General features: G+C 40.8%; 1 protein-coding gene across 1 annotated transcript in view; it reads left to right on the top strand.

The window, feature by feature from the left end:
• Positions 1-4,376: 4,376 nt before the first annotated feature.
• The window catches only part of LOC149445108 (cytochrome P450 2G1-like), a 37,535-nt gene continuing 15,529 nt past the window's right edge, over positions 4,377-26,382 (top strand). Inside the window, exons 1-7 of the mRNA XM_089654151.1 lie at positions 4,377-4,517; positions 10,783-10,989; positions 13,992-14,154; positions 14,866-15,015; positions 18,859-19,019; positions 22,618-22,794; positions 24,665-24,806. Coding sequence (XP_089510277.1) covers positions 10,810-10,989; positions 13,992-14,154; positions 14,866-15,015; positions 18,859-19,019; positions 22,618-22,794; positions 24,665-24,806 — 973 coding nt within the window. The 5' untranslated portion in view covers positions 4,377-4,517; positions 10,783-10,809. The remainder of the gene's footprint in view (positions 4,518-10,782; positions 10,990-13,991; positions 14,155-14,865; positions 15,016-18,858; positions 19,020-22,617; positions 22,795-24,664; positions 24,807-26,382) is intronic.

Here is a 26,382-nt window from a genome sequence, read left to right as displayed (position 1 = left end):
CTTGAGGGAGTCTATTCCACATTTTCACAGCTCTCACTGTGAAGAAACCTTTCCATTTTTGGAGATTAAATTTCTTTTCCTCCAGACGTAAAGAGTGCCCCCTTGTCCTCTGTGATGACCTCAGGATGAATAGCTCTACATCGAGTATTTAGGGGATCTGACACATTTTTATCAATTCACTGATACCTCATAAAACTGTTAGTTCACTAAATGAAAAAATAAATGCATGCAGTGGATAAGTAGTGGTCCAGGCATGCAATAGTTAAGAAATGTGTTTGATTTTAGTTGGTTGTTTGGGAGCCAGCACCTGCAAGCGTCCTTAAGGTGTTACTAAATCCACAACAGTAAAATCAGTCTGTATATGTATTGAAGCATGCTTGGTATACTCACTGTGGAATCTGAGAGGTTAATCCTAAGCATTGTGTAAAAAGACTGTTTGATCCTGTCTTCTCTGATCATTCCCTTCTTTTGCTGTCCCCAATCCATCTGCCATAGTTAGAACAGCAGTGGCAAGTCTGCACATGCTCTGTTTGGTGTGTATTGCTAGAGAGTTTTTTTGGGAGGGTGCATGTGATCGGCACAGGGCTAATCAGCACTGTCCAGACAGAGGGTCAGGGGTTATGCAGCCTCATAGAACAGTTAGAGGAGAACGGAAAATCCTCCTACAAGCTTTAACTAGTGCTCAGCCGGACACTGATAGAAGACACAAGACTGCTCTAACTGCTGATGAGAAAAGGTATTTAGCAGTTTATAATTACTATAATAATTACATTTCCATGTTCTGTGTACTGTGGGAGATCAGATATAGTGAATGCAGGGTCCGGGGAGACCAGATATAGTGAATGCAGGGTCCGGGGAGACCAGATATAGTGAATGCCGGGTCCGGGGAGACCAGATATAGTGAATGCAGGATCCGGGGAGACCAGATATAGTGGATGCAGGGTCCGGGGAGACCAGATATAGTGAATGCAGGGTCCGGGGAGACCAGATATAGTGAATGCAGGGTCCAGGGAGACCAGATATAGTGAATGCAGGGTCCGGGGAGACCAGATATAGTGAATGCAGGGTCCGGGGAGAGCGGATATAGTGAATGCAGGGTCTGAGGAGATCAGATATAGTGAATGCAGGGTCCGGGGAGACCAGATATAGTGAATACAGGGTCCGGGGAGACCGGATATAGTGAATGCAGGGTCTGAGGAGATCAGATATAGTGAATGCAGGGTCCGGGGAGACCAGATATAGTGAATGCAGGGTCCGGGGAGACCTGATATAGTGAATGCAGGGTCCGAGGAGACCAGATATAGTGAATGCAGGGTCCGGGGAGATCAGATATAGTGAATGCAGGGTCCGGGGAGACCAGATATAGGGAATGCCGGGTCCGGGGAGACCAGATATAGTGAATACAGGGTCCGGGGAGACCGGATATAGTGAATGCAGGGTCTGAGGAGATCAGATATAGTGAATGCAGGGTCCGGGGAGACCAGATATAGTGAATGCAGGGTCCGGGGAGACCTGATATAGTGAATGCAGGGTCCGAGGAGACCAGATATAGTGAATGCAGGGTCCGGGGAGATCAGATATAGTGAATGCAGGGTCCGGGGAGACCAGATATAGGGAATGCCGGGTCCGGGGAGACCAGATATAGTGAATACAGGGTCCGGGGAGACCAGATATAGTGAATGCAGGGTCTGGGGAGACCATATATAGTGAATGCAGGGTCTGGGGAGACCAGATATAGTGAATGCAGGGTCCAGGGTTTAGTAACACTTTAAATACCATCTTTCAGTCTTCTTGAGTTGGTATGGGCCATTTTTATTTTAATGTTTTTTTAGGCTCATAGGTTCTAAATTGATGTTTTATACTTGTCTAACTCTTGCCAAAAGACCCTATAGCATTTGACAGGCATTTGGGAAGCATTTTTAACGTTCCTTAAATGCTCCCCAAACGACCTATGCGCGGTTGTGAAGCATTTGATAGGCATTTGCCAAGCATTAAAACTGCACCACAATGCCTATAATGAAGTTAAATGGTATTAACGCTCCGCAAACGCCTCACAACCATGTCGCAACCGCACCGCCAACGTCTGCCAGGCGTTTGAGGAGTGGCACCATAGACTTGAATGGGAGGCTTCAACTCCTCCTGACTCAACATGAGGCGCCAGTTTTGCCATGACGCCACGCTAACGCTTCAGTGTGAACCACACTGTGTGCTGCCAAGTGCAGAATTTTCATAGGCGTTTGAGAAGCGTTAAAAACGCTTCCCAAACTCCTGTCTGACGCCTGCTGACAAAGCATGCATGCTGAACATAGCCTAAAGGATCTTTTTACCAATGTTTTTTCACTCACGTTTCACACAACTTTCACTTTTTTTACTTAATATTCCCTTAGAATGGGAATGGGTGAATCTTGAGTGAAAGTCCTGTGAATCTTGGGTGAAAACATATATAACACAACAGCAGAAGTGAACAGTACAAAAGCTTAGGCTTGTCGGTAAACACCAGCAATGATTTATACAAAGGTCAATACAAAATCAAGAAAGTCTGAACAGTTGCAGTACCAATGTGAATCTTTTATTTCAAATTCATTGCATACAGAATTGTAATGTAGCAATGACACCTTTTCTCTCCCTAAACACATTTTCTTTCTTTCTTTCTTTCTTTCTTTCTTTCTTTCTTTCTTTCTTTCTTTCTTTCTAAGACTTGATGTTTCAATTCCTAAGTTTGCACTCTTGATGTTGGGTTTATGTATGGTTGGATGTAGTGACAGGTAGGGATATTAAGGTCACCAGGTGGACACCCTTTTTCTTTGGGTTTTCATTAGTCCACAGTACCCTGCAGGATACATCCAATTTTGTTTAAAGGGAAAAAAAGGTCAAGCATTCATGGGGATCAAACACCAGAGGAGGGCAAAAATTAGTGGAGGGAGATCAAAACAAGTGAACCATCAGAAATAAATGACGATGTACAAAGACAGACTGAACAAAGATTAACAGTTGTGTCACAAATGGGGGACAAGGATTCATCATGAGGTGCAATGCTTGAGAATGCCTGGTCTTTGCCAGAGCTTCCGATGGTGGAGATAGAGTCGTGTGGCTTGTACTCCCAGGCAGCAGCTCTCACAACAAAGATGGGCAGTAGTAAACCCATTGGTAAATCTGTTGTCTTTATGTTGGGATTGGTGTGGTAGGATGGAGGAGGGTGGGTACGTCATCTGGGTCATAAGGTGGGCACCTACCGTCATAGACACACGCAGCATGTCTTGGCTCCACCCCCTGCTCCCTTCTAACTAAATTTGATTGACAGCAGACACATTTTACCTCTGGAAGAGGGACCAGCGCCACTGCAGATGGGCACAGCTCTGGATCGAGATAGGACTCAGGTGTGTATATAGGAAGGTGAGGGGGCAATACTAGCACTGGGACATTTTTTTATCTTAATGCAGGGAATACATTAAGGTAAAAAATGGGCTTTCAAACACTTTAAAACTTGACATATTGGGTATCTATTTAGTCGGTGCAACCTCAAATTTTAAATTTTACTAAAAAATTGGGTAATATATTGCATTTTTGTGCCCTAAATATAACTTTAATGTTTTTTTTTTCCTAAAATTTAGTGCTGATAAACCATTGCGCAAATATCATGTGCAATAAAAAAATTAAAACCACCATCAATTTTTTGTCCAGGGTCTCTGCATGCATAAAAAGTTACTCCAGAGCTTAGTAAATGAAGTAAAGCTTCCCTTTGCAAAGAATACCCAATCACGTGCAAGGAAATAAAAAAAAACAACAGTATTTTTGCATGCACATGATTGGATGATGGAAGTCAGCAGAGCTTTTACTTATTTACTAAGCTCTTGAACAGTTGCACTTGCAGAGTGCAATTGTACTTTGCAAAGTGCACAGACTATCTGCCTTTAGTAAATCAACCCCTGTGAATTTTGCAAGTGCAGTTGCTCCAGAGCTTAGTAAATGTAGTAAAGTGTCATTTAAAAAGATTACCCAATCATGTGCAAGGAAATTTTTTAAAACAATACATTTTTTTTTGCACATGATTGGATGATGGAAGTCATCAGAGCTTCGCTCATTTACTAAACACTGGAGCAACTGCATTTGAAAAGTGCAGAGTCTTTTTGTAATTTGTAAAGCAACCCCAAGGTGTTAATGACAAGCTCTGAAATTTGGATGAGTTTTGTGAAGAGTTGAACCCTCTGATAAACAACAGTCTCAGGGTCAGTGTCACTGGTGAAAAAATTGCTGATTTGCATTTTTCCATGTCTTGTTATAGCACTGTACATTTATCTATCAGATATCTATGACAGCACATTTTAGGTGTTTGAACTCAGTTAGACTTTGCAGCCTCTAAGGCGTACACAGCTTGTGAATGGGGGAGGGTACAAATCTAATCTTCTTGTTATTGGAATAAAGACCTTTATACAGGGAAGGTCCGGACAGCTATTTGGCTTTTTAAATACCGTAACTCTGCAATGCTCCCCAAGCACTGGATGATCAAGCACAACACGGTAAGCATGGCTGGAATAAACTGCCAGCATAGCACTAGGGGGATTAGACATTTTGTGTATAATGTTTGGGTCACAAACTGTTAGATTTTTTGTTATGGGCTGTGCAATTTATAACATTTTTTTGTACATGTTGCAGAAATATTTCTGAATGTTGGAGAATGTTTGTTGATCAACATGAAAATTTTAAAGTAATAAAAGGGGGACAATCCCAAAGGCTTGTCTAGTTGGGCAAAAGCAACAGGTGTTCAGATACACAAAAGGTATTTGCATTTGTGTTGGGGTATGGTGCTAAGAATACCCAATCACGTGCAAGGAAAATGAAAAAAAAAATAGGATTTTTCTTTGTACATTATTAGGTGATTGAAGTCATCAGAGTTTCACCTCATTTACTAAACTAAGAAGAAATATACTAGCAAATCAATCCTTTGATGGTGAAGTGTTTAATCACCCTCCTGAGCTATTGAAATCGGGTGTTTGCAGTGAAAAGTATTCTTGATGCTATAACTTTGAAAAACATTTTAGGACCCTTTTATATACATGCTCTCTTGATCTATTTAAGGATGTATGTCTTTTTTTTTAGGTAAGAAAAATATTTTTCTTTACACTTTTGTCACCTAAGATAAGTTCCTATCTTGATTGCTCACACAGATACTGCTAGCTAGTAACTCGCCTTCTCCAGCAACCAGCCTCCCTACATAGATTCACACATGACAATATTCAATTTTGAGTTCATTCAAGTTTCTTTTTTTAACTGAAACCCTAATGAAAAGGAGTTTCTTCTGGCCCCAAAACACATTGGCTGATTTTTAGTATATATACTTTTTTCTGGCTCTCCTTCAATATTTTTTCTGTTAACCAAAGGAGGTTAGCCCTGCCTGTTGTGAGCAGCCTAACATGAGCCAGTGAGCTCTCCAAAAGTTATTGTCCTCTCACTACTTTATATGAACTCACATCAAAGCCCCTTGCATGCTCTTTGCTTCACAGGTTCGTTTACATCACCTGCCCATAGACATGTATGCAGCTTTCAATCAGGTCCACCTGAAAACTAAGCTGGCCATAGATTGTTAGAATTTCAAATGAAAATTCTTAGAAAAACTGACATATAGTTGAAATACTACAATTTTGGCCGTATTCAAAATATATATATATATATATATATATATATATATATATATATATATGTGTGTGTATATATATATATATAAATAAATTTTCAAATATACTGTATGTCTTTAAAAATACATTCAGTCTACATTTTTGTAATGCATTTACAAATATATGTAAAAATATATGTTAAAATTTTATATAAAAAAAAATCTGAAGAATATATTTAAAAATAAATATTTCAAAAAATATTTTTCATAATTTTTCATAGTTTTGTAATATATACGTACAAGTTTTTTAAGTATATTGAATACGGCCAAAATGTTAGTATTTAAAATATGTGTCAGTATATTTGGGAAGAATATTTTAAAAAAATATTTAAAATATCGTGTGTAGAATCAATGTTCATTTTCGACCTCAGATTCAAAGGAATAGGAAGGAAATTTTTCTTGAAATAACCAATTTCTAACAGGGTATGTGGTTTTACTTCTGTAAAGTCCATTCATTCCAAAATCAAATATTAAAATCAAATGAAATCTTTTAATGACATTAATTGAATGTTCTGAGAATTTCTGTACACATTTTTCTAAGATTTTTCCTAAGAATTTTCATACAAAATTCTATCTATCTATGGCCAGTTTTAGACAAGTGGGCTCTTCCAACCTTGTAGTAATGTTTTAGAGAAGGTCCTTTTCTGTTCTAGCATGACTGCGCCCCTGCGCACAACACCAGCTCAATAAAGACATGGTTTGATGAGTTTTGCATGGAGTAATTCGAGTGGTCTTCACAAAGCCCTAACTTCAGTGTAATTAAACACTCTTGTGATGATGCTGATTGGCAGGCAGGTCTTCTTGTCTAACATTAGTTTCCAATCTTGCAAAGCTCCTTTGCCTAAATAGGCACAAATTCCCACAGATCACTATGTACTAGCATAAACTGTCAGTGGACTCTTACTTCCAAAGATGCCATAAATTCCCGCCACAGTTGAGAAGTATATATTAGAAACCCTTTCCCCCTCAACCAGCCCATTCCACAATAAATGCACAGCAACACACAAAAACACATCTCATATCATACATTAAATGCACAAAGCTACATGTATTTTACAACGCAGAATGCACACTTAGTCAAAGGGTTTGAACCGCATCACATTTGCATGACATGTGAACAAAACCAGCTTACTATGGAAATGGTTCACATATGTGCGGGCCGGCAGCAGTATGATTTAAAAAAAGAGTCAGGTATGATTTTCCCTCCAATTCAGGTGCAGTTTCCAGTGTCAGACCGGGATTACATATGTGCGGGGCTGGTTTCAGTGCGATTTGTAAAAATACTCTGGTCCAATTTTGTTCAGCATTTCAGGTGCAAATTTTTTAAGTGCCTGATACTGGAAATCGCACCTGAATTGGACAGAAAATCATACCTTACTCTTTTTAAAATCACACTGCACGACTCCATAGAAAGGCACTTTGGTTCACATGTTATGTGAATCGGATGTGGTTCAAAATGCATTCAATTCGCATATATGTGGCACTTTAAAAAAATTGCACATAAATCACAATTAAACCACTGAATGAAATCGTGCTGGACTCTTTTTACAAATTGCACTGAAACCAGCCCCGCACATACACTATATTGCCAAAAGTATTAGGACGCCTGCCTTTACATGCACATGAACTTTAATGGCTTCCCAGTCTTAGTTCGTAGGGTTCAATATTGAGTTGGCCCTGCCCTTTGCAGCTATAACAGCTTCAACTCTTCTGGGAAGGCTGTCCACAAGGTTTAGGAGGATGTCTATGGAAATGTTTGACCATTCTTCCAGAAGCGCATTTGTGAGGTCAGACACTGATGTCAGACGAAAAGGCCTGGCTCGCAGTCTCCACTCTAATTCATCCCAAAGGTGTTCTATCGGGTTGAGGTCAGGACTCTGTGCAGGTCAATCAAGTTCATCCATCCCAAACTCACTCATCCATGTCCAGGTGTTCTATCGGGTTTAGGTAAGGATTCTACGCACTCTTGTTGTGCTAATCTGAAGGCCACAAAAAGTTTGGAGGTCTTTAGCTATTGACTTTGAAAACAGTTAGCAACTTCTGCGCACTGTGCGCTTCAGCATGCACTGACCCTACTCTGTCATTTTATGTGGCCTACCACTTTGTGGATGAGTTGCTATTGTTCCCAGTTGCTTCCACTTTGTTATAATCCCACTCAGGGGCGGACGGACAACTCATGGGGCCCCCGGGCAATAGGGGATCATGGGGCCCCTGTGTCCTTGCCCAAACTCAAAAAAGCCTATGAAAAAGGTACCAGGGGCATCTCATGAAGCCCCCTACCAACCCCAGCACCTCGGGCAGTGCCTGAGTTTCCAAATGGTCAGTCCACCCCTGATCCCACTTCTGAGAGCGACCCATTCTTTCACAAATGTTTGTTGAAGCAGTCTGCATGCCTAGGTGCTTGATTTTATACACCTGTGGCCATGGAGGTGATTGGAACAATCACCCCCATGGCCAATTATTTGGAGGGTCCAATTATTTGGAGGGTTGGCCCAATATGTTTGGCAATATAGAGTATGTGAACCCGGTCTAAAGTGTATAACTAGCCTAAACTTTTTTTCTTTTGTTTCTGTGGTGCCATTCAGGAGATTCTTCATCTTTACAATACTGTCATCAGGACAGGAAGTGATAGGAAATCTCCTTAAAACTGACCATACACTAACAGATTTTCAAATGTTTGTATGAACATTCATACAGAAATTCCAATTAATGCATTCAATGACGTGAATAATGTTGTTTGAAATGAGTTAAGAAAAAAGGTTGCTTTTAACATCTGATTTTGGGATGAATACAGTACTGGCTCAGAAATGCTGCACACCTGGGGAAATGCTGTTCTCTAACAGAAATTGTGTTCGAAGTGCTTAGTGTTAACAGTGTAAGACGTTGGGCCATGGATCACCTAAAGAGTTACTGCAAGTTCCTGCTCACTTCTGAGTCTGGAGTTATGCCTTAATGTTGATTTCACATGAACGCAAGCTCCTGCCTAATGTTTAGGCATTGGTGAGTGCAGTTCCACAGTGTGCCCACAAGGGCACCTTCAGCCCCACCCACAGGTTGCAAAAAGTTAAAATGAGAGACACAGAGGTGCCATGTAGTTTTAATAGTATAGTAAAGTACATATTTTTTCAACCAGGGTTTCATCAGAAGCTGCGAAGGAATCCTTTACCATAAGACAATCATGGGATTTCATAACATAAGGCGAGAGCGGACCTGAGGCGGAACTAATTTCCCAGATTCCCCATCAGGCTACGCCCACTACAGCATCACTGGTTGCTAGGAGACTGTTGGCTTTGAAATTGACAATGTTCTTAACAACCAGTAAAAGGGAGAAGGAAGCGGGGGCAAATATGCAACTCTGCTACATTGTATACAGGGACAGGCACACTGCCCTTCTCTATATGCCAAGTTAGTGTAAGTCTCAGTTACCTCCCTTTTCATTATCTATGAACTTGTGCCAGTTATTTTTTAATCTGGTGCATTGATCCCTTTTAAAAAAAAAAAAATCTCCTGTATGGTTTGGTAAAGTTCCCAAAATGGGTGGTAAGGATTTCTGAATCTGGCACAGGCCATTTTAAGAAGCCATGACAGCAGAACATTTTTGGTAGTACTTTACTGAATTCTCCCGAATATCTAACCCTCCTAGTTAGTGCAGGTTGTAGCCAGTGAAATAGGAGTTGCTTGCTTCACCCTGCTCAGTGTCTCACAGGTTGCTGATCTGATTACTTGCCCCTGTATTCTAGAGGATTCTAGAATAATAGTGGGAGGAAGAATAAAGGGAGCAGCCTAAATATTTATGGGGATCCAGACAATCCCTGGGGAGGTGTGCTCAATGGGTGGCTGGAGAGCCCATAAATAGGCTGAGGCCTGGGGCAGGAGGTGGGTCATGGGTCCAGTTCTGCCAGAGGTCACCACTGTGCAGGGGCCCTGCCCTGAAGCAGGTTGCTGGAGGTGCCATTTAGGAGTTGAGGTCTCAGCTGGGGCTTAAGCTGGGGGCCTATTCGCAAAGTCTAGTCACAGAGTCTTTGTGGGATTGGAGAGCTCACTGAAGAGTACCAGGAGGAAGTTGGAGGAAGAGTGTCCTGTGATAATGTGAGTCTGTGAGTGCCTGGTTGATATTGGAAGGATGCAACCAATGATCCTGTGGCCATGTGAGTAAATGAAATAAGAGTGCCATGCCTTAGTGACTGTGTGCAGTTCTTAGTTCTTTGAATAAAGTCAAAGGCACCTTTCAGCCAGTAGAGAGTTATGTGGGACATTTTGTGAAAATCAGTGAGAAGAGAAAAGTCCTCAAAGATGTCAGTTCAGCAGTTCTGGGGAATCCCATGCTTCCTTTACCCCATCCAAGTTCACTTTTACAATACTGCATCAAAAAGACACCCCCTAGACTGTTCTATTCATGGTAGTGGAAATATGGAAAATACTGTGTGCCAGGCTGTGCTTGCACTAACCATGGGTAAAAGAATCAGTTCACCAGCGGCTCCTCTGGGGTACGCTATATCAGCAATCACCGACAATAATTATCTGTCTGTAAAGGGGCTGATAACAACCAGGGATGAGCTTAGGTATGTCCAGACATGAGCCCAGACCCGCCTGTGCTATCCCACCAGGAAACTATCACTGTGGACAACCAATCATAAGCTGCAGAGACACTCCCGCTCAACAGATACACACCCCTCAGCACACATACTTACCGCTTGCAGCCTCAGTCTCTTAGATTGGTTGTCCACAGTGACTATTTCCTGGTGGAATAGATGAGGTGGGTTTGGACAATTATTTTTTTGGCCATTATTATTCAACGGTTATTAGCAAAAAAAATGTTGTGTTATAGAGTCAGGAGTGAAAGCTAAAGAGTTATTTGCTTTGGGTGTCAAGTACAGTAAGTATGCCACATTCCTTATTCTTTTATGTATTATTATATCTACAATTCACTCAACACTCTGATGTACTAGGAGCTGTAGATGTAATAATTTAGCAGGGGTTCCTTGAGACTTGAAAATTAATTCAAAGGTTCCTCTGTTGAGGAAGGGTTGTGTAAGGCTGGTATAGTGCATACTATATATGCTAAAGAGTAACTTTTTTACATCTAGTGTTGTGTTGTTTCTGCATTATAGCAGTCCTGACAACTCTTCATAGCTGCAATGGAGCTCGGAGGAGCAGGCACTCTGCTCTTGGCAGTCAGTGTTACAGCGCTCATATTCCTCATGACGTGGATTAACAGCAATAAGAGGAAGAATATGCCCCCTGGACCAACTCCTCTTCCTTTCATTGGGAATATTCTACAGGTGAACAATAAAGAGCTGCCACAGTCATTCCTAAAGGTGAGTACTGTTTGGTACCTATAACCAGGGAGTGCTAAACTCCCACATGCCGCACATATGTGTCCATGGATGGCAGAGGTTTCTGTGCAGAAAGCAGGCTCCCAGCACACTAATCGAGCTATCAAAGACAGAGCTTGGTCTCAACTAGTCATCAGGAGCTGACAGGACCAGCTCGGATTATGAGACAGCCAATGGCAATGTGATCGGTCAACCTTTCCTGCTCCCCTGGCCATAAAGACCTTGGGAAGCCAGGGCTGGGTGGAAAGGGGTTAAATAATTATGCCATTACACATTAGATACATATTATCTGTACATTTTTGTAATCTCTAATATTTTCTCTGCTGCTCTTGGTGCTCTGTAGATGTTAATGGCACAGCCTCATGCTGCTTTTGGTCTTTAAAACCCAACTCCAACTTTTTTTCATAGTGTTGAAAAGGTAAAAGTCTCAACCTCAGAACCCAAGTTTGTATTGCTGTCTTTGTCCTCATTGGGAAGATTCTCTTTACATCCTGTCACAATGACACCAGAATAAGAAGTAAGATGGTTCAGTTGTTATCAGGACTAAAAATCAACCAAAGAACCAAAAAGTTTACAGTTGGCTCTAACTCCATATTCTATTCCATATTCTATTACATGGATGTGATTGCATTGTTGTTTTTATTTCCATCACTTTCTGTCCTTGTGGCATCAGGACTGGAGGTGAGGGTAAAACTGGGAATACAGACATCAACAAAAGACTGCCGGGGGTCTAACTAGACATGCCCCCCCCCCTCCTCTACAAAACTAAATTTAAAAAAGTCTGAGCTGCAACTGAGCTTTAAAAGGAACTAAAGTCAGTGATACCAACAATGGTCCTACATCCTTCACTGGTGCCAGGAGCTTGAACTTGAATTTCGAAATTTGAATTTTGGAAGATGGCTACATTTTTTCTATTATATTCTATTCTATTTGAAATCTGAAATTCAAATCTTGAAAGATGGCTATACTCTTTCTTTTTTATTCTATTCAAAATTTGAATTTCGAAGTTCAAATTTCGGAAGACAGCTATATTTTTTCTATTTTATTTTATTCAAATCTATTCTATTTTTTATACTCTATGTTATTATTTTCTGTTCTATTTTATAATTTTATTTTTCATTCTATTCTTTTCTCTTCTATTATTTTTCATTCTAGTCTATTGTATTCTGTTCCATTCTATTCTTTTAGAAAAACAAAACTCTGCTTTTACTAAGGCTGCATTCCCATCGGCATCCAGCTGTCATGTTTTGCAGGCTCTGCTCTCCAGATATGCAACCAGTGTTAGATTTCATTCTTGGATTGGGAAGGTGAATCACGAGGTCTGACCATTTCCTGTGAGCAATAAATCTACTTTATGAATATTAATGTTGTGTGATGTAGGGCTGCTGGCAGAAAATTGTGAATGATAAAATCAACATAATCCGATCAAATCCTGAACAATCATAGTGAGTGAACTTATAACAAAGTGCTCAGAAATAAATAAATATGAATATAATATACAAAGTTCATTCAGTAACAGATATTGTGTGTTCCGGCACCACAAATTAAGATCCGTGCTTCATGTGAATTTCATACAATATAGTGCCACCTCTGTGCTCTCAGAACTCTCACCTCCAACGCATTTTAAACTGCGTGTTTATTTAAATATCTCCATTGCTGATCACTGTCTTCTCCAGCCACTAGGGGCTGTCCACTTCTCTTCTCCTTTGGTAGATGTTAGGGTAGCCTTAAGGGTTCCATCAGTTAGGTTTGTAATAGTTACATTCAAGATAAAGCAACTTGCTTTAAAGAACAGTAGATCACGGCATGTACTTCCTTATTTCTGAGTCATCTGCCTCCGCTTAACCTCCGACGCGTTTTGTCACCGTCATATGATTTCATCAGCTGATCAATATGTTTACTGTGTGGGGAGGAAAAAAATAGGGGGCTGGTGAGACTGCAGTTGAGCATACATGACATTACCCTTAGAAGTTCAAATTCAATACTCCTAGAAATGTTAAGAATAGTGTTACTTTCTCCCTATAAATGTCACTGCCAGCAAGGGAAAAGGAGGTTTTATGAGAAATACTGACTAGCTGTAGCAGCATGTAAGGTGCAAAGGGTTAAAGAAACACCCCGTCACAAGCCTGATGAAGGGGTCCTGCGAGAATCGAAACATTGCCTTGCTGTAACTATGTGATCATTCATTAAAAACTTTTGGACCCATATTGGTGATCCTTGGTGTGCTGGTGACATTCTCCCTTCTTGATTCTATTCGGTTCCAGGCGACGGATGCTGCAGCACCCACTTATACACACAGCCATTTTTAACGCAGGAACGTTTGCATTTTGATTGTACACTTGCATTAAAGGGCCAGACCATCACGTATGGGTACACATGAGTCGTATGTTGAAAACGTCTCTTGAGCAAATATCTGAGTCCGCATCAATGGAAGAGTTATTGGAAGGAGTCCCAAACAAGGGAAAACGCGATTAAGACCTATAATAATACAGGTCCAATCTTGGAGGTGAGCACAGTGGTGAATGGTGGCGGGCATCACTAGGTATGTTTGGTGTGGATTATCCCTAAAGGTGGAGTGTAGTGATGCAAAGTATCACAGGAAGTGGAACGTAGTGATATATTTTATGAGGGAAGATATTCACAATTTAGATATGGACATTCCCTGTTAATATTTTATGCAAATATTCACTTTTAGTATTTTGAACAACATATTTATTATTTATAGGATTGTTATATTGGATTGATTTATTGGGAGGAGCAGCATTCTATTTCTTTTTTCTTTGATGTACATTTAAATTTTTGCATGGAAAACATCTTAATATTACTGCTGCACATTAAACTTTATCAGAGACAAATTTACTTGATAAGGCTGTACAATGATGGATCGACACTTGTAAAATATTCATGCATGTGACGTGGGTCAGGCCAACTACCATGATAATTATATTAGAGTCATCTAATCTTATGTATTTTTTTTCTTGTAGCTTGCCAAGGTTCATGGAGATGTATTTACTGTCCAACTGGGGACCAGATCAATCGTCCTCCTCCATGGCTATGATACTGTGAAAGAGGCTTTAGTGGACAACGCTGATGTCTTCAGTGACAGGGGGACTATACCCACAGTGCAAAGGATATTTCAAAACTTTGGTAAGTACAACACAAGTTTTGATGTTATTTAAAGTAAAATTGCATGGATATAATCTATTTGGATGGTTTTAAAGCTGGACTCTGGGTAACCCACTAAATCAAGAGATGATACACATATAAAGGAGTTTTTTCATCTGTCAAAGTATTTGTATTTTTGTCCATCCAGTCTTGAGAGTTAAAAAAAAGCTCTGCAAAACAGCACAGCCAAGTGCATTACATCAATTTGCTAGGGCCCATTCACACCACTGAATTGCATTACAGGAGACGTAGGGCCAAAGTGTTTTGGCTGTACTTCTCCTGGCGATCACAGGAGTGTACTTTGTTCTGTACTCCTGCGACCCGCATTAAGCCAAAAGCGGGCTAAAGCTTCAATTTCATGAGCCCTTATAGGTATAGATTATAGAAGGGATATGGTGGTGTCCTTTTCCTTACCCCAGCATTGAACAGCAAAAAACAGGAAACTGGTGAAGTCATCTCATATCATCATGATAGCACATTAGCATGCAGATTGCCTTCCAGTCCTGCATCTCCCCTCCCTTTCGGAGCGCTGTTTTACTTGGGACTGCAAGAAGCTGATACCAAGTCATATTTAGGTTACACTACTTGCAGTAAAAATACAAATACTAATAAAATGCATATTATTATACTTATTAATGATTGCAGTGCTGTATAAATTTGTATTTTATAGCTACATGGTATGTTTTTCTGTAGGAATTATATTTAGTAATGGGGAGCGTTGGAAAGTGTTGCGTCGTTTCTCTTTGTCAACCCTGAGGAACTTTGGAATGGGGAAAAGGAGCATTGAGGAGAGGATCCAAGAAGAGTCTCAATACCTCATGGAAGAGTTTAGGAAAAAGAAAGGTTAGTTGAAGGAAATGTACTGTATATTGGTTTTGCACATATTTCCTTTATTATAATCAGAAATTAAAGTGGAACTAAAGTCTTTTTACAAAACATTTGATGGCAGGTAGGCTTTTGCTGTATATGAGACTGCATTCTTGGAATGCCTTGGTGTTGGCATGAATTAACTCTTGTGTGCATGTGCAGGAATTATGTCATGGTGCTAGAGGGGTCCATTTGGCAGCCAAATCGTCAATAATGTGCAAATATGTTGCTCATTTTTGCACTCTATGGCTAAAGCTCACCCATCAATGCAGGTTTAGTTTTGCTTTAATTCATTTTTATAGCATGTAGAGCTACCCTCAGAGGAGCACCTGAATAATTTTGTGATTTCTTTACACACCTGAAAAGTACACATCTCACTCACCTAGCGTTTACCAACACACCTTGAGGTATTTCAAAGAATGTATTAATCTAAGCATAGCCTAAAAGAAGAGAGGATTAGTAAGCGTAGTTACTACAGTATATACAATCGATAAGACAACAGCGTTTCTCTGTTAGATATGGTTAAACACCTGCAGTATTCTGACTAACAGTAATTACCAGAACTGAACTGCATTTACCTAGCAACAGTATATAAAGATAGCCCTAACTTGATATAACAGTCCCCATTTTATCACACTGGCCAGCGATTGATAAAAAAAATGTTGGCCAGCAAAGTTGGGACTCTCGAAGAAAGCACAATAGTTCCCAGCAGATAACAGATCAATTTGTGAAATGTTAATCTCCTACCAGATACAGGGTGCCCTCTTTTAGATCTCCGTACATGTGCTTTGAGAAGGATAGAGCATGTGTTCAAGTCCTCAGACAGGGATAGAAGTTGCTGTGATCTCTTTATTTCAATCCTGCTGAGACATTCCCTCTTTTCCTTCCTTACAAGTGGTGGGGGTGCTCTCTAGTACAGTCTAAGTACAGTTTGAGCACATCCAAATCATACCTTACATCCTCCCAGGCATACAGTTCCCAGTCTCTTAGACAAGGTCTGGCACAATGAGTAGTCTCTTCGCTTAGCTGTGATCTCTCGTGGTTAAGGTCAGCTATGGCAGGGTTCTCTTCAGCCAGCAGCCCATTCTCTTGTTCTGGCCCATGTTAGCTTTAGGACTGTCCTCTCCTTTCCACTCAGCAGGCAGCAGCCACTTCCCTTTGCCTTGTTGCATTAGCCAATCACTGTCCTCCAGGATTTATCCAGACCCAGCCAAGATGGCTGCCACCTGCACTGGAGACACTACACAGATGACCATTGCAAAGTGTTCTCCTTAAAGATGGCTGCTGCACTTATGCATTAATAAATATTTAGTTTAACTCTGTCCACACTGCAGAGAGGTAATACAGAAGCAACAAAGAAAGATGTTCTGCAGTAATTATCAGCTACAGTCCAGGTTACAAGTGTTTTACTTTCTTGGCTGGTCAAGTAAATATTAAACTTTGCATATTAATATTGGGTGTTTTCCTTTTATGACAGCAAGGGCCCTTTTGAGCTCTTTTTCACATTTAAAGACTTGTTTACAGATGTTTACAGATCGCAACAGCTCAGGATGAATTTTACACTCACAAATGAATAAGTCAGAACAGTGATTCCCTCCTTTTTCTTCCCCTCTAGAGTGGCTCTGATCAGAGACAATATTTCTATAAGGGGCATGTAAGAGGGTCCCCTGTTGGCTGCCAGTAATTACCATGCAGTCCAGTGCACCTCTCTTCATCTTACTGCAAAAGGAAAGAGATAGGGTACCAAACACCTGCATTTTGGAGGATCTCCACAATCTTGGCCACTCACATACTCCTGGCCTGAGACGGGCTTTGAATATCACTTAGCTAATAAACAATTGTCCATGTGGTCAGCCTTTTTGGTGCTTTACTGGAAATGTAAAAATGGTACAAATGGTGCAAGCAGTTCCATCACACAAAACAGCTCCAACACGCTCTCCTTCTATCATTCCCCGTAATGTTTATATCAACCAGGGGGCAAATGCTCAGCCTTCCTAAATTTAGGTACAGAAGAAACATTTCATGTACTCATCTCCCAGGGAAGATTTGAGACCTACTCCTGAGGGGTGTTTCTTCAACCCTTAGCACCTCACATGTTGCTGCAGCTAGTCACTATGTTCCATAAAATCTCCTTTTCCCTTTCTGGCATTGACATTTATAGGGAGAAAGAAACACTATTTTCAACACTTCTAGGGGTGTAGCACTAAAGGGCCCTCTTTCTTTAGATAACCAAAAATACTTTGGGATACCTTTGTCATGTATTAAAAGCTCAACTGCAGTCTCACTAGCCCCCTATTTTTTTCCTCCCCCCACAGTAAACATATTGAGATATCTTCACAATATCTACCAAAATTCTAGGTGTCTTATCTGACAATTGGAGACTGCCTCTAGCTTTTCCTCATCTTTATTGGTGGGCAGTCCTAAATTCTGAAGATCAGCATTCTCAAGTGAGGCCATGCTACGTGATGACTCACCCATAGTGGATGTGTGTGAAGAAATGGCAAACCCAGATACTCCTGCGCTTAGGGATGGACTCTGTATGGATAGGACCACATCACGCATTTCTTGGGATATGCACGCCTTGATGTCCTCTAATGACCAGGGAAGTCCAAATATACTGAGTAGAGAAAACAAACAGAGGGTGCACCGGCCTAGTGCATTACCTTAAAAAATGTATTAATAAATGATAAAAGTAGGCATTGTACTCACAAATTGACAATACAGTCAAAGGCACATCATGAAAGAACAGCTCTGTCCAATCTGCACTACGTGTCTGTCCGTAATGGGAACTCTGGACCTCCAACAGTCTGACACGTTTCGAGGACTTGCCTCTTCCCATGTGTCTATGGCCGTCTGGTCTCGGGGGGAGTACATGACATGGAATTGGTGCTTTAAAATCCAAGTTCAGGTTTCCTGAAACTTTAAATATTTTGTTTTGGTCAAGCTAGTCCAAACAAGCTATTTCCATATGATTGTTATAGGGCCGCTGTCAGCACCATGTCACACTGTAGTATGTAGCAGGGTGTCATCTCCTGCCTTTTAACCTTGGCCATTCAGAGGATTCCTTGTATCCATTGATGAAAACACAAGGCTTTCCCTGAATTACAGAGAAGCACAATTCCTGACCTGATTATGTTCCGGCAACAGTCATAAAGTGGGCGCACTGCTGCAGGAACACCACACTTTATACTGAATTTAGCTGTGCTAGAGTGTGATAAAGTGCTGACAGTGGTCAAAACACAGTCATGGAAACAGTTCATTTGATCTAAACTTTTTAGGCTCCTGTTTAAAAAATAATAATTGCACATTTTTTTCTTCCTGCATCATTTTTTAACTAAAGGTGAAAAATTCTTATCATCCCCATGAGACTCTGCCCATTCAACTCCATAGCCGCTGTGCTTGTTGGGCAGTCAGATCCCAATGAGGAATTCTAAGTGACCAGTTTCCCATCAGATCTACCAACCTTGTAACTAACAGCAGGTGGCAGAAGGCAGATTCCATAACTGCTATTGGGCTAAATTGTAGCTATGGAATCTTCCCACTGCCATCCACTGTCAATCACAAGGGTGGTGGACCTAATGAAGAACTAAACTTCCAGAGTTCCTCATCAAGCTCTGCCTTACCCAAAACAAAACTCCTTGGCTATGTGCCTGTCTGTGTGACAGGTACAGTGGCCAGGCAGGGAGCTTAGCCTTACTAAGCTACAGTAAGCATGAAGTGTCTGGTATGGACACTCAGACCTCACTACTGGCCTCCATGCAATAGATTCATGCACCTATTTTCGACTTTAGTGTTAACACAATATTGAATTGCTTTTAGGTTCACCTTGTGATCCTACATTCCCCTTGACATTAGCCGTGTCCAACGTGATCTGTTCCATTGTCTTTGGTGAACGTTTTGACTATGCAGATCAGACATTTCTCAGTCTTCTTGAAACAATGAAAGAAACATTTAAGTTGGTGAACTCAGCAGCTGTGCAGGTAAGAGCATTTTGTCGACCTTTTAGCAAATGATTGTATTCATGACATGCCAAAATACACAGAAACCACATCATTTGGTAAAAAAGCGTTTTTTATCATTAAAATGCAGCCTTTGAACTCCAGTCAAGTGACTTTGCTTAGGGTGAAATAATCTTATAAGTCTGCTGCAGGAAGGAGTAAGTCTTCTCTCCTTCCATGATCAGACTGTACATTTTTTATTTGTAACAGGTCTTATGGTGAGAGTCTGCAGCAGGGGACGATATGTATCATAGGCACCGAGATTTGCATGTTTTTGTCATCTAAGGCAGCATCTCAGTCCTGGAAGTCGATGCTGACTCTAAATGATACCCAAAGGAGCATATAAATGTATGGTCAAGAGCAGGGGCGGACTGACAAATCATGGGGCCCCCGGGCAATAGGGGATCATGGGGCCCCTGTGTCCTTGCCCAAACTCAAAAAAGCCTATGAAAAAAGGTACCAGGAGCATCTCATGGGGCTCCCTACTGACCACAGGCCCTCGGGCTGTGCCCGAGTTTCCAAATGGTCAGTCCGCCTCTGGTCAAGTGAAGTGCTGCAGTCTGTGTGAGAGGTAACAAATGACTGAAACCCTTAAACTGGAATTATTTCTTTCCATGCATCATCATCAATAGGCCCCTTAAAAGTGTCAGAGATGAGCCAACCTTTCGGCTTGAACCTAGGTTGACTGTTTGGACAAACACACAAATGTATGCCTGTACAACCCTCTGTTTGGCAGGAGCAGAAAATCATAAATATTTATGCCACATCTAAACACAGTATGAATGCTTCCCACAGTGGCTCCAAGGGAAGCTGCAGGTGCTTGCACCCACTATGCCCCTAGGAACCACTGGGAATCCCCACAAGAAAAGGGGTGAATATAGGAGTGATGTATTTGGGCAAAGATGCCACCACCATTCCCACCCCTTCCCTTGTATAGCTGATGGTAGCTCAGGGAGCTGTCATTTGGCTATGAGTACCATCGGGGCTGGTTGTGTGTGCTGGCTTGTTGGGTTCTTTTTTTTGAGTTGGTGGGCAATGGACATAGTAACTGACGATGCATTTAGGAGGGGAATTTTGGGGATTTTTTTTTTTTTTTAAAAAGGACTTATCAGTTATTTGGGATCCTTTATTTCTAGGTTACATCTTTTCTTTTTGTGAATGAGTAGGAGTACTATGGAGAGTGTGATGGTGCTGATTGCTGAAGAATTACAGGTGGAGCTGCATATGGGTGTGCATACTTCAAAGTTAATTATTGGAGTTTGTTATAGGCCACCCAGTGTTATTGAGGAGGTGGAGACTCAGCTCCTTGCACAGATAAAAAGGACTTCAAGGGGTGGGATATTGACTGTAGTAATGACACTGCTGGACAGGTAACAGGGTGGTAATGTATAAACCTATTAGAAGACAATTTTAAGGTACAACTTATAGAAACCCCAACTAGAAATAATGCTCTGCTGGACCTGTCAATCTCAAGCAAAGATCTCAAATCTGTGATGCTTAACTACTAATAATTACTAATGATCATATAAAAGAACATCTGGGTGACAGTGACAATAACATGATTTCATTTAATGCTAGCTGTAAACAACAAGCACATACTGAAAAAAAGAAAAACTCCAAATTTTAAGCACATTTTCCAAGGTTGAGGGCTGCTCCCCAAGAATTAGACTGGGAGGGAATGTTGTCATTAAAGAACACAGAATAGAAATGGGAATGCTTCAAATTTAATGTATGCAAGTGCACTGCAAGATACAGTATATTCCCATAGACAATAAGTTTAAAAGGCTAAAAATAAAACCTATGTGGCTCATATCCAAAATTAAAAAAACTATGAACAATAAGAAAAGTGCATTTAAAAACATTATCATCATTTAAAAGTTTCAAAGTACAAAAATTCAAAATGAACGTCAGTTTGCAAAAGAGAGTAGGATAACTCCCTAAAACAATTCTTCAAATGTATCAGTAGTTAAAAGGTCAGGTCTGAGCTTGTAGGTCCTTTACAAAATAATCTACATGGAGTGACTGGGTACAAAGAGAATGCAAATTTATTAAATACAGACTTCATGATCCTCAACGGCTCAAAATTGATATGGTCCAGAAACATTTAGACAAATAAAGGTGAATAAAGCATCTGGAACTGATGACTTGGAACCATATGTCCTCAAAAAGTTAAGTTCTGTAATTTCAAAGCCATTGTTTCTCCATTTAGGAACTCTTTAATAACTATTAGATTAGTATAACTTTTATAGTTGGGAAGATACTTGAAAGTTTAAAATGTTACTAAACCTACAACAGTAAAATCAGTCTGAATATGCAGTAAAACATGCTTGTTATACTCACTGTGGAACCAAAGGGGTTAAGTCTCTGCATTGTGTTAAAAGGATGTTTGATCCTGTCTTCTCTGATCTTTCCCTTCTTCCACAGTCCCCGATCCATCTGCTGATAAAACAGAGCCTTGGGGGCAAGCTGCATATGCTCAGTTTTGTTTGTATTGCTAGAGAGTTTTTTTTCTCTTGATAGAGTGCATGTGATCAGCACAGGGCCAATCCAGACAGAGGGTCAGAGGTCCTGCAGCCTCGTAAGATAATCAGGGAAGAATGAAAACTCCTACAAGCTTTAGCCAGTGTTCTACTGGACACTGATAGAAGCCACAAGACTGTTGTAACTGCTGATGAGAAAAAGTATTTAGTGGTTTACTAAATTCATTTCATTTAAATGTTCTGTTTACTGTGGGAGACCAGATATAGTGAATGCAAGGTCCTGGGTTTAGCAACACTTTAATAAGAAAAAAAAAACATGGAAACAAAACTGATAAGTGGCATGGAGAATCATGGAGACAATTAAGGGGGAATTGGACTGCCATGGGGCTTTTTTTTCACAGAGAATAGGTGCAGGAAATTCCCCCACATCCCATGACCCTCGATGTGTGTCATAGGGTGGGTATGGCAAAATTGCACCAGTGGGAGGGTCCCAAAGGGGCAATATTAAATAAATCCAAGAGTGCATAACACACAACACAGGGCTCCATTCCACCATGTTCTGGCTGAAAAATCCCTGTGTAGAGTTATTCACTGTCAGGTCATTACCACGTTCTCGCTGAAAAAGCCCTGTGTAGAGTTATTCACTTTCAGGTCATTACCACGTTCTGGCTGAAAAAGCCCTCTGTAGAGTTATTCACTTTTAGGTCATTACCATGTTCTGGCTGATAAAGCCCTGTGTAGAGTTATTCACTTTGAGGTCATTACAAAGGAGAAGGCTGCACTCTACGTCAGGAAAAAAAAGAGATTTAACCTCCATGTGCGGAGAGGCTTCTTCACAGAAAGACCTGTGAAAATGTGGAATAGACTCCCTCAAGAACTAGTTTTGGCCAGCTCAGTAAATTGTTTTAACAAAGGGCTGGATGCATTCTTAAATTTACAAAATACACAGTAACTGTTACTTCGGGCATTCTGCCCTAGTTGCTAGAGTCAGAATACTACTGCTAGAGATTGCAGATTGCCTCGAGTTTTCATACGTACAGTTTGTAGGGCAGTGTCATCCTATTCTAATATGTTTTCTCATTTTGTTTTTCCTCTGACAGTTGCTCAATAGTTTCCCAAATTTTATGCGTTATCTCCCTGGACCACATCAGAAACTTTTCCAGAACATTAAAAAGATACAAGCCTTCGTTTTGGAGAAAGTGAAAGAACATGAGAAGACTTTGGACAAAGACTGTCCCAGGGATTATATAGATTGTTTCCTTATAAAGATGGAGGAGGTAATTTACAAAGTAAAATTACAAAGTAAGTTACTGAAAGCAAAGGCAATCATATCTGGGCCTTTCAGAAGGTTATCCAAAACCTGATATTGAACTGTAAAGATAGATACGCACTCATTGTTTTTATGAATGTAGATTGATTCTTAAAGTGGAACTTCACCCAAAAGAGGAAGTTCAATTTTTCTGCCCTCCTCTTCTACTTTTGGCACATACTTTTTTTGGGGGGAGTAGTTACCTTGTTTTGACTCCCTCCTTCCTCCCTGCCTGCAGTGAAGCCACAAGAGGTCACAACCGTCATCCCACACTAAAGATGTTGACGCCGGGCACTCAAAGACTAGTGAAGAACTGGCCCAGGTGAGGACGACGCTGGATCCCTGGACAGGTAAGTGTCCTTTTATTAACAGGCAGCTACAGTATTTGTAGCTGCTGACTTTTTTTTTCCAGACTGAAGAACCACTTTAATGTGGTGCAAACCCAAAGTAAAAATAAAAAGTATGTTGTAGTATATTGCAGTTTAACCCCTTCCTGCCCAGCCCCTGCATCTCTATAAATAGGTCTTTATATCCACAGGGGCGAAATGGACTTCCCGATCACATGACCACTGTGATTAACCAGCTCCCACCACCAGCGCCTGATCATAAAAAGAGCATTAAAGCTGTCTATGATTTGCTGGTCACTGTGCTGGGAGCTTGCCTTTAGCACAAAACCTTCTACTGACCATTGACAGCAAAGTCCACCCTCTTTGCTGCTGCACATATGCGTTACATGGGTGGCAACGGGGTAAATTTTATGGCCACATTTTTTTTAATTATTATTTTTCACCCCATGATCCAACCTGTAACACATTTCCTATTTTAGTGTCTCCACTGGATGGAGGAGCAACAGAGCCACCCTTGGACAGAAACATTGTCAAACGGTGGAAAGGGTACTGTTGGATGCACTAGCAGATTTAGATGGACTGGAGCATGAGTGTCCTCTGATGTGGCCCTTGACCTAAAACTGAATGCAGGAGTTTTGGTGACTTTCAGAAAGTGCACCACGCACAAAAGATATCATAAAGGTCTACTGCAAAGTGCAGCTAACCCACAAGAAAGCCACAGGTGCACTGCGCTGAACCCACAATGTGGGTAAACCACAGCACATCAGTGTATAAGCAGCTCAGAACAGTAAGGGCTTGTTTATATTTACGGTTTGGGGGGCAGGTGGTTTTTACCACCCCTCCCAAACCACTGGTGTAGCATCAGGGGTCTCTCTTGAGGGAGCCGGTGCGGCCTCCCTGTCACATTCTGTTTTACACTTGGACAGGAGGAGCAGCAGGAGCGGTATATACAGGAACCAATCGTCTCCATTTTCCTCCTACAACTGTTGAAATCTGGCTTCTCCTTCTCTCGCCGACACTAAGCGGCTACAGGAGGAAAATGTTATTTATATAATTTTTTTAAAAAAAGTAAAATTCTGAAGCATTTCATTTCATTGTGGCCCTCGACCAGTTACCAAATTGGTTAAGTGGCCCTCGCTCTTCAAAATGTTGAGTACTCTCCGACTAGATGGAAAAAAAACAGACTTACTGGCTGAATCACTAGGTGAAAATAAAGAAAAAAAGAACTAACCCCCACAAAAAACCTTTGCACCACCACATTTAAAGACTGGTAAGCTTCAATATATTATATTTTGTGTTTAATACCGCTTTATGTGGACCTTTTTAGTAACTTACTACGATACACCATTGCAATAAATTTTAACATCTTACGATTTCTAAAACTAAAAATCAAAGTCTGGAATGGCTCACGATTGTATGTACAGTACCTCTATATAAAAAAGTAAATCAAGTCCTTTACTATATCTTTTATTATTTTGTTTTTGTTCACAGGAGAAGAATAACCCTAATACCGAATTCTACTTTAGGAACCTATTTGTTTCTGTGATGAATCTTTTCTTTGCTGGGACAGAAACTACAAGCAACACTTTAAAACGCAGTTTAACAATTCTGAGCAAGTACCAGGATGTATTAGGTGAATATAGAACATGACAATGATTTTAATATATGAGGAACTTTTCTCAGATGGTAAAGAGGAACTATTTTTAGCAAGAACTTTTTAAAAGACTGTTTCTTCCAGAATTAATTTCTAGTAGAAAATAAGGGATACATAAAAATATCATCAATACGTCTTGTTAGAAAGACCTCTATAATAATGAATATAAGTAAACGGGTAAATAAAATTATATTTTATATATATATATATATATATATATATATATATACACATACAGGAATTATATAGAGCCAACAGTTTGCGCAGCGCTTTACAATATGAAGGCAGACCATACAATTACAATACATTTCAGTACAGAAGAAACAGGAGGTCCCTGCACGTGGACTTTACAACTATATGTGTATGCATATGTGTGTATATATGTATATATACACATTATATTTATATACACATTATATTGCCAAAAGTATTGGTACACCTGCCTTTACATGCTCATGAATTTTAATGGAATCCTAGTCTTTGTCTGTAGGGTTCAATATTGAGTTGGCCCACCTTTTGCAGCTATAACAGCTTCAGCTCCTCTGGGAAGGTTGTCTAAAAGGTTTAGGAGTGTGTCTATGGGAATGTTTGACCATTCTTCCAGAAGCGCATTTGTGAGGTCAGGCACTAATCTTAGAGCGCAGACTGCGAGCCAGGCCTACTTGTCCAATTCATCACAAAGGTGTTCTTTCGGCTTGATGTCAGGACTCTATGAGGGCCAGTCAAGTTCCTATACCCCACACTTGCCAATCCCTGTCTTTATGGATCTTGCTTTGTGCACTGGTGTGCTGTCATGTTGCAACAGGAAGGGGCCATCCCCAAACTGTTCCCACAAGGTTGGGAGCATGAAATTGTCCAAAATGTCTTGGTATGCTGACACCTTAAGAGTTCCCTTCACTGGAAATAAGGGGCCAAGCCCAACCCTGAAAAACAACACCACACCATAATCCCCCCTCCACCAAACTTTACACTTGGCACAATGCAGTCAAGCAAGTATTGTTCTCCTTGCAACCGCCAAATCCAGACATGTCCATCGGATTACCTACAGAGAAGTGTGATTTGTCACTCCAGAGAACACGTCTCCACTGCTCTAGAGTCCAGTGGTGGCGTGCTTTACACTACTGAATCTGATGCTTTGCATTGCACTTGGTGATGTAAGGCTTGGATGCAGCTGCTCAGCCATGGAAACCCATTTCATGAAGCTCTCTACGCACTGTTGTTGTGCTAATCTGAAGGCCACACCACGTTTAGAGGTCTTTAGCTATTAACTCTGCAGACAGTTGGTGGCTGCTGCACACTGTTTGCTTCAGCATGCACTGACCCCGCTGTGTTATTGTACGTGGCCTATCACTTCATGGCTGAGTTGCTGCTGTTCACAGTTGCTTCCACTTTGTTATAATACCACTAACAGTTGGCCATGGAATATTTAGTAGCAATGACATTTCACGAATGGACTTATTGCACAGGTGGCAACCTATCACAGTACCATGGTTGGATTCATTGAGCTTCTGAGAGCGACCCATTTTTTCAAACATTTTTGTAGAAGCAGTGTGCT

Source organism: Staurois parvus, unplaced genomic scaffold, assembly GCF_062004578.1.
Source record: "Staurois parvus isolate SC_StPar_1 unplaced genomic scaffold, SC_StPar_1.0 ptg000746l, whole genome shotgun sequence".
Lineage (NCBI taxonomy): Eukaryota > Metazoa > Chordata > Amphibia > Anura > Ranidae > Staurois > Staurois parvus.
Note: the sequence above shows the minus strand (reverse complement) of the source record. Positions and strands in the feature narration are given on the sequence as shown.